The 9,033-nt window shown below is 33.1% G+C and overlaps 1 protein-coding gene across 1 annotated transcript; it reads left to right on the forward strand.

Moving 5' to 3' along the window:
* Positions 1 to 7,476: 7,476 nt before the first annotated feature.
* On the forward strand, positions 7,477 to 8,283 carry LOC131875036 (replication protein A 70 kDa DNA-binding subunit A-like). The gene has a single exon (XM_059219040.1). The coding sequence runs from the start codon at positions 7,477 to 7,479 to the stop codon at positions 8,281 to 8,283; it is 807 nt and encodes a 268-aa protein (XP_059075023.1).
* The last annotated feature ends 750 nt before the right edge of the window (positions 8,284 to 9,033 follow it).

A 9,033-nucleotide genomic window follows, 5' to 3' on the forward strand; every position in this document is an offset into this window, starting at 1 on the left:
TGAATTAGAGGGATACATATGAGGCCTAGTATCTAGGACCTCCAACTTAGTTTTATGTCGCTCTGATGGACAGATACACGTACCTAATTACCCAATGTCAAGAGGAGGCAGAAATAATAGGGGAGTTAGAGAAGGGAAAGAAGCATGCAAAGGAAGTTTTGAAGAAATGCAAATTTAAAATTAAACATGTAGCCGATCCTCCTGTTCAAGTTGTTGCATGCATTATTGATAATTATAAATCTTTATTAAAAATTAAAAGATAAATATACAACTACTAAAGATAGCAGGTCTTTTGCATGACTCTCAATTTTGTATTTCAGCTGCAGCTCCAACTCGCATTCCAATTTGGAGCAAAATTCTGCATGGCTACAAAATCTTGGCGACCTCTATTTCATAGTAGTTAACTGGAGTATAAAGGCAAAAACTTGCAAGTTAACTGCAACTCCTAGTTTTGAGTTCTTAATTTAGGTTAGATTTATTTCCTAGATAGTGGGGCAGAAAACTTCTATAAATTGAGAATTTGGATTCATTTGTAAGGGTCCCCAAATTGATGATTTGTGGCCCACTTAGAAGCTTTTTAGATTATTCTTTCAGATGATATATTCAATTATTTTTTATTCTTTGAAATTAATACAAGGAGCAACTTGTAGATTGCCTGATCTACTTCTATATTCTACGAAATTGTTCTATGTAATCTGGTAATGTTTGTTGTTTGGAATTAGCAACGTGGTTTGATCTTTTGTCTATTTCTCTATGAATCATATTGCGCGCATAAGTGGTGTATGAGAATTATTGTAGTGGACAAAATTATTGATGATTTTTGTTTCCATAAGTCTGTAAAGTTGATGATTTTGCAGGTTTACTAGAGGTTCGTTGTTGAATCCTAATTTGAATAATATTTGATAATTTCTTGGATTGTAGGTAACTAACTGAGTAGCTCATTAAGTTGTTATTGTATTAGTTTCATTGTTATTTTCTTGTTTCCTTGATCTTTTTTTTGCAGTTTATTTTCCAGAGAATCTTAAATTAGAAAATACAAAAAAGAAGAGAAAGTTAAGTCATTAACAATCAATGAGATTTAGTTTCAACTAGCAGGCCCCTTAACAGGTACAACCACATCAACCATTCGGTTGACCGTCACTGTCATGACCCGACTATAGAGACCTTGGGGTCGTGAGTTTTCCTAAACTTATTGCTTTTCAGGAGAGGTGGTGAGTGTTCACATTGTCTACCTGACTTTTGGCGGGTGTGTCAAAACGGTCGTCAACAGTAACACTGGCTAAGTAGGTACCCAAAGTAAAGGTACACAATTATTCTTGAATTGCAGTATATCATGTCAAGAGTTGATGTTTTCCTTTATGGCTAATGACTCATAATATTATGGATGGACAATTACAGTTGACGAACATATCTTGCTAGGCAACACACTAAAAATTGCAATCAATGTATGGACTTATTGGTGTAACATGAGTATGAAAGACAACACAAAGGATTTAATCAAAGCACTCCTACTTTTTTGGCCACACTATTACACAAATTTTATCTTCTATTGTACTCATACTACAACATTCTTAGGGACACCAATTACTACTATTGTTGATGAACATATTCTTGAATATAGCACAAAAAACTTGTACAACAATAGACATATCTTTTTACTACAATCAAGCATTTATTCAACAACTTGCTCCAAAAAAGAAAAAAAGACTTTGTGGGACAAGCCAACCGATGAACAAACCTACATATCCTTGAAGTAAATAACAAATTTTTGTATCTTTCTCGAATTGTCATAGTTGTATATAAGATGTATCAACAACTAGCATCAAATCTACTTAGTGTAATCAATATCCCAAGTCAAACATCTTGATACATCGTATTAAACAAATTGTATTACAAAATCATTTTGCATAGCTTTCCAGTTTAAATTATACGTTTCATTTGTTCATATTTAGTTTTCTTCCACATTTCAACATCAACTCAATTGTATTCTAAATAATTACTCCTAAGAAAAGAAATGTTGGTTTCTTCTAGAATTTTCTTGCCTTCCAATATATTACCAAATTATATCTTTAAGCCAATAAGATTTCAGTGGGGGCATTTATGCCCGGAAAATTATCAGTATCCCTTTTTTTTAAAACGGGAACGAGAAAATTGCTTAACGGTGACCTTTTGGAAATGCGAGTTACAAGGTTGATGAGTAATTAAGGTGAAATCAGCCAAGTGGATGCACGAAAAAATGTGCTTCTCGAAATGTGGCGAGTTTGTCCTTGCTCCATGAAAATTTCTCGAATACACGAGCTCCCACTAGATTTGGTTATGCTTTCAAATACTTGCAATAGGGAATTTGCATAGTGTGATTAAATGTAGTGATGGAAAAGGCGTGCAAAATGTCATGCGATGTATTATGTTAGTGGTTGTTTGACGTGTGAGAAGATTGAAATAGTTTTATTGGCATTAATGGTTGCTTTGGGCCTCATTTGGGGTTTTCAATTTGAAGTATGGGCTCATGAAGAGAAGCACTTTTTCTAATAAATCACCTTCCAAACACGCACCTTCCTTGTTACGTTAGGTCATACAACTCACTGCAAACTCCATCATTCTATATTCGGCCAACCTCTTCACCCGGAACAGAGACTAGCCAAAATACAGTTGCTTCTCGCTACAACAAACATGTATATTTCTTTCATTTTATGTGGTATATTTCTTTCATTGTATATATGGTTTCTTTGGGCCTCGTTTGGGGTTTTGAATTTAAAGTATGGGCTTATGAAGAGAAGCACTTCTGCTAATAAATTGCCTTCCAAACATGCACCTTCCTTGTTATGTTAGGTCATATGACTCACTACAAACTCTGTTGTTCTAGATTTGGCCTACAGCTGGGTTTCTTTATCCAAGATAAGCATTGTGTGCTCCTTTCATCTGGAAACGGGTATAATTTTCTATAATTTGCATTTTTTATACTTGCAAAAAGGGTAATTATTGAAAGAACGACTATTTATTTCCATTCTCGACATGCTGATTAATATGGGTTTTATTTTTTAAAACAAAAAATATTGAGTTGGGTGTGCAATGGATTGGGTTTGTAAGGTAAACACATGCTGCTCTCACTATCATTGATCGACCTTGTTGTTTAGGTTCCTTGTGAGCTTGAGTAAGCCTTGTCTATTTCATACAACAAATAAGGTTTTTATGTTTAGATCTCTAAAATGAAGATTTTATAAAACAAAGAACTTTAATGGTTAAGTGTACCCTGAGCACATCCATCTGTAGATGATGAGTAGCTTTTGAACCCATTAAAAGTACGTATCTAATTTCTTTCATGGATAAACTTCTATTTTTCAAATTTTTGAAAGCATCTTGCTAAGGTGATTTGGGATCCTAAGATAATGATCCACAAGTCATTCCAAAGGAGCATTTTTAACCGCATCGATTGTTTAAGGAATGATTAATTTCTTGAAACCATTAAGAAACACTCATGTAGAAAACTTATTAAATTTGGTTTATATCAAACCATTTCTATAGATGTAATGAAACTGATGGCTACCAAGAGAAACATAGATATTGATATAATTTTCAGTTTAGAAAGTGAATTATTTTTTTTCTTCTAATTTTTAATGCCTTAGAATACTTCTCCCTAACCAACTGGTTGTCTAATAAAATTGCAAGCACAAACCTTCAATAGGGAGAATTTGGATTGATTTTATAGGCCAATATTTATAAGGTTATTCTTATTTATTTTATGGAAAAAAAGTATTGAAAAGTTAAAATATACCATGGTTGGCTAGATACAGTACTGACCGAAATGGCTATATTCTACACTTTCTCCAAGCAAGAAAATCTTTTGATCGGGATAAATGTGGATTCTACTATAACATGCCCTTTCATCTCAAAGTAGAAGTAAAATTTTAGTATTAAACCAGTGGTTCATGCGGATTGCATTAAAGTATCAATACTCACCTCATTGATTTTTTCCCTTTTTTGTGAGCAAGCTTGATCTTGCAATATTTTTTCAAGTGGCTAAGTATGAGTTTGACTTGGCTTTCTGTAAAAACTAGTAGAATCAATTGTTTTTTGAATTATTACAAAGTTACAGGCTAAGGATCAAGTTTCACATTAAAATTAATTATGAAAGGAACACTAGTATGGGCCCTTGATTATGATATATTTCAAGCAATATGATCAATCTACACCATTCTGTGTGTTGTATAGATATATACCAAGGTAGTAAATTTAATGATTAAATTTCATTTACACTGAGTTAAGAGGTTTATATTCATCTCTTTGCTTTGATTTTGATCTGGATTCTAGAAAAGTGGTTGGTAGGAGCAACTTTCAGTACATGGTGCTAATTTTCACTTATTTCATTCACTCTGAGTTAAGAGGTTTATATTCATCTCTAGCAAAGATGTTAATTATATTTGTCTATGGAAAGATGATCTCTCAAATGTGTCACCAAGAGAAACATAGATATTGATATAATTTTTTGGTTTAGAAAGTCAATTATTATTTTTCTTCTAATTTTTAATGCCTTAGAATACTTCTCCCTAGCCAACTGGCTGTCTGATAAAATTTCAAGTGCAAACCTTCAATAGGTAGAATTTGGATTTATTTTATAGGCCAATCTTTATAAGGTTTTTCTTATTTAATTTTATGGAAAAAAGTATTGAAAAGCTAAAATATACCATGGCTAGCTAGATACAGTGTTGATCGAAATGGCTATATTCTGCACTTTCTCCAAGCAAGAAAATCTTTTGCTCGGCATAAATGTGGATTAACATGCCCTTTCATCTCAAAGTAGGAGGAAAATTTTAGTGTCAAACCAGTGGTTCATGCAGATTGCATTAAAGTATCAATACTCACCTCATTGATTTTTTCCCTTTTTTATGAGAAAGCTTGATCTTGCAATATTTTTTCAAGTGGCTAAGTATGAGTTTGACTTGGCTTTTTGTAAAAACTAGTAGAATCAACTCTTTTCTAAATTATTACAAAGTTCCAGGCTAAGGATCAAGTTTCATATTAAAATAAATTATGAAAGGAACACTAGCATGGACCCTTGATTATGATATATTTCAAGCAATATGGTCAATCTACACCATTCTGTGTGTTGTATAGATATATACCAGGGTAGTAAATTTAATGATTAAATTTCATTTAGTCTGAGTTAAGAGGTTTATATTCGTCTGTTTGCTTTGATTTTGATCTGGATTCTAGAAAAGTGGTTGGTAGGAGCAACTTTTAGTAGATGGTACTAATTTTCACTTATTTCATTCACTCTGAGTTAAGAGGTTTATATTCATCTCCAGCAAAGATGTTAATTCTATTTTTCTGTGGAAAGATGATCTCTCAAATGTGGCACCAAGAGAAACATAGATATTGATAGAATTTTCAGTTTAGAAAATGAATTATTTTTTTTCTTCTAATTTTTAATGCCTTAGAATACTTCTCCCTAGCCAACTAGTTGTCTAAAAAAATTACAAGCACAAACCTTCAATAGGGAGAATTTGGATTGACTTAATAGGCCAATCTTTATAAGGTTTTTTTTATTTAGTTTTATGGAAAAAAGTATTGAAAAGCTAAAATATACCATGCCTGGCTAGATACATTATTGATTGAAATGGCTATATTCTGCACTTGCTCCAAGCAAGAAAATCTTTTGCTCGGGATAAATGTAGATTCTACTGTAACATGCCCTTTCATCTCAAAGTAGAAGTAAAATTTTAGTATCAAACCAGTGGTTCATGCAGATTGCATTAAAGTATCAATACTCACCTCATTGATTTTTTCCCTTTTTTGTGAGCAAGCTTGATCTTGCAATATTTTTTCAAGTGGTTAAGTATGAGTTTGACTTGGCTTTCTAAAAAAACTAGTAGAATCAACTCTTTTCTGAATTATTACAAAGTTCCAAGCTAAGGATCAAGTTTCATATTAAAATTAATTATGAAATGGATACTAGCATGAACCCTTGATTATGATATATTTCAAATAGTATGATCAATCTACACCATTCTGTGTGTTGTATAGATATATACCAGGGTAGTAAATTTAATGATTAAATTTCATTTACTCTAAGTTAAGAGGTTTATATTCATCTCTTTGCTTTGATTTTGATCTAGATTCTAGAAAAGTGGTTGGTAGGAGCAACTTTCAGTATATGATGCTAATTTTCACTTATTTCATTTATTTGACTTATTTCACTTATTTCATAGATGTTGTCTGCTCTCACATAAGATCCCTTCCTCCAATTATGAAGAGCGTTAAGCACTATGTCATCTTCGACCAGCTCTCCTGCTCCCTCGCAGCAACCTCCCCCAAATACTTCGGTAAGATAATACATTGTATGTTGTTGCAAATTTAAAGTTATGAACATTGTTTTGGGTGTTACAACAACACAAAAAAGGTCAATTGTATACATGATTGGCTGCATCCAAATAGTTTTCATCTTTCTTGTGTTTCATAGTGTGGACATATATTTTGTACATGCATTGGTAAAAAAAACATTTTCCCTGCAAACACATTGACTTACAGAAATATACGAGGATACATTCTTTAATTCAAAACTACTCCACCATCTTCTAATATGAGTGGCATTCTTTTATCTGGTTACATAAATAGATATATAGATTAGCACCAGTTTGGACACACACACACACACACACACACACACACACACACACACACACACACACAAATATATATATATATATATATATATATATATATATATATATATATATATATATATATATATATATATATATATATATATATATATATCGTCAAACATAGTTTTCTTTTATCATATCTATATTACTGCTATGAAAATTCCCTTGTGTATACATTTAGCCTTGTTGTCCTGTCCTTGTAGGGACTTAATGACCACCTTGAGCTTACCTCGTATGCAATCTGATCTATCAATGTTGGAGATGATATCCCTTCATTATTGTTGTAGCTTTTGTCGTTTGAAAAAATGCCTAGTGATCCAAATGACAATGACAGATACAAAATAGTCTTATCTGATGGCACGTATATGCAGTTGGCCATTTTGTCACCCAAGTATGCTGACTTGTTACATGCAGATACGTTGAAGATAGGTTTTGTTCTTTTGTTGACAAACTATTCTTGTAGATATGTTTGGAACACAAGGTAGCTTCTATAGTCTGCTTTCCTCGTTTGTGTGAAGTTGTTTGTATGCTAATTGCAAACATATTTTCTACAATTAAGCAATCCTCCTTCTTCCTTTTATAGGACCATCATTATATTCACTCTAGATGTGAAAAAAATGAATTGTGATTTGGTTGGAAAACCTACGTACCTCTTTAAAGAACAAGAAGAGCAAATGTTTGAATGGGAAACACCACCCTCCAGTAAAAGTGCTCTTAAATTTGGTGCAGATTTGCCTTCTCCATAGAACAATCCCTCTAAAAATATCAGCCCTATTAAAAGCTTGAACCCTTACCAAAACAATTGGACAATAAAATGCACCAATATAATACGACAAAGCGCAATGGCCAAGTCTTTAGTTTCGATATTGTAGACGAAGAGGGTTGTGAAGTTAGAATTACTTTCTTTGATGAAATAGAAAAATTTCACTATCACCGAGTTGAAAAAGGAGCTTGGTATGTTGTTTCCAAAGGTTTTGTAAAAGATGCAAACATAGTATACAATAAGCTTAACAACCACCTAGAGATTATCTTGACTGAAACTTCTGTTTTGAAATGGTGTGTCCCTGATGTTGCTGAAACAAAAAAAAAATCACAATTCACCCCTATTAATGAAGTTCTCGCCACTAGCAACAATACTTTGGTTGATGTTATCGACGTTGTTGTCAATATCGGAGAGATTTCAGTCATTCGTAGAAAGGATGGTTCTACTGTAAAGAAGAGAATAGTAAAAATAAATGATATGTCAACTTTCACAATTGATGTTAACCTTTGGGGACCACCATCAAAACAGTTAGGCAATGACTTGAAGAATATGCATGCATCTGGAACATTTGTCATCCTTGCTATTCAAAATACAAGGGTTGGTTATTTCAATGGAAAAGTTATTAATATCTCAACCTCAACAACTTTCAAAATTAACCCTTGCATTCTTGAAGCAGACACCCTCCATTTGAGAGGCCTTATACTGTCATGCATTGATCTACACTCTTCAGGTGTCCATCACAGTGATAGCCAATATCAGAGAATGACAGTTGCATCCATCCTTCAACGTCTTAGCGCTATGCCAAAAACCCTTGAGACTACAATTACAGCTGTCTTGCGATTCATAAAAGAAGACTAGTTTTATTATACAGCTTGCCCATTGCAGTTCAACGGTAAAGATTGTAAAAACAAATGTAGTAAATTAGGTGACAATTTGTGATTGTGCCCTAGGTGTCAAACACAAATCCCTGAATGTAATTACAAATACCTCTTATAGATGAAACTACAAGATCAAATAGGCAGCCTTTGGGTTAATGCTTTTGATGAGGTTGGCACACAACTCTTGGCTCTATCTGGAAAGGAACTCTACATGTTGCAATATGATTTGACAACAGAAAAAACACCTCTCAACATACTTAATAAAGCTATGTTCACGCACTACAACTTTACAGTTTTCGTGTCTACTAACACATACAACTCTGAGCGTAGATTAAAAGTAACAATTAACAAAGTGCAGAGGCTTGATTTTGAAGCTGAGTGCAGCTATCTACTTACAGAGATTGCTCGAATGGGTGCAACCACATGATTCTATACTACGGGAAACAAAAAAAAGGATTTCCCTTTGGCTAAGTACACTATATGAAGCTCATATTTAGGGATTTTGAAACAATTTGAAAATATTTTGTTCCTCCAATCTTGGTTGCAGTTATTTCAAACATTAAACTACTAAGTATAACCACATATTACTATTGTGTTGTTTTGCATTTTTAGATGACTTGCTCAAAACTTTAACTAATATATGTTTCCCTCTATGGAGGCTAGGGGTTGATGTGTTTAATTTTGTTTGCAACCTCTTTTTCTACGCATGCCTTTATTGTGAGAATCCTGC

This window comes from Cryptomeria japonica, chromosome 4 (assembly GCF_030272615.1).
Source record: "Cryptomeria japonica chromosome 4, Sugi_1.0, whole genome shotgun sequence".
In the NCBI taxonomy this organism is placed as follows: domain Eukaryota; kingdom Viridiplantae; phylum Streptophyta; class Pinopsida; order Cupressales; family Cupressaceae; genus Cryptomeria; species Cryptomeria japonica.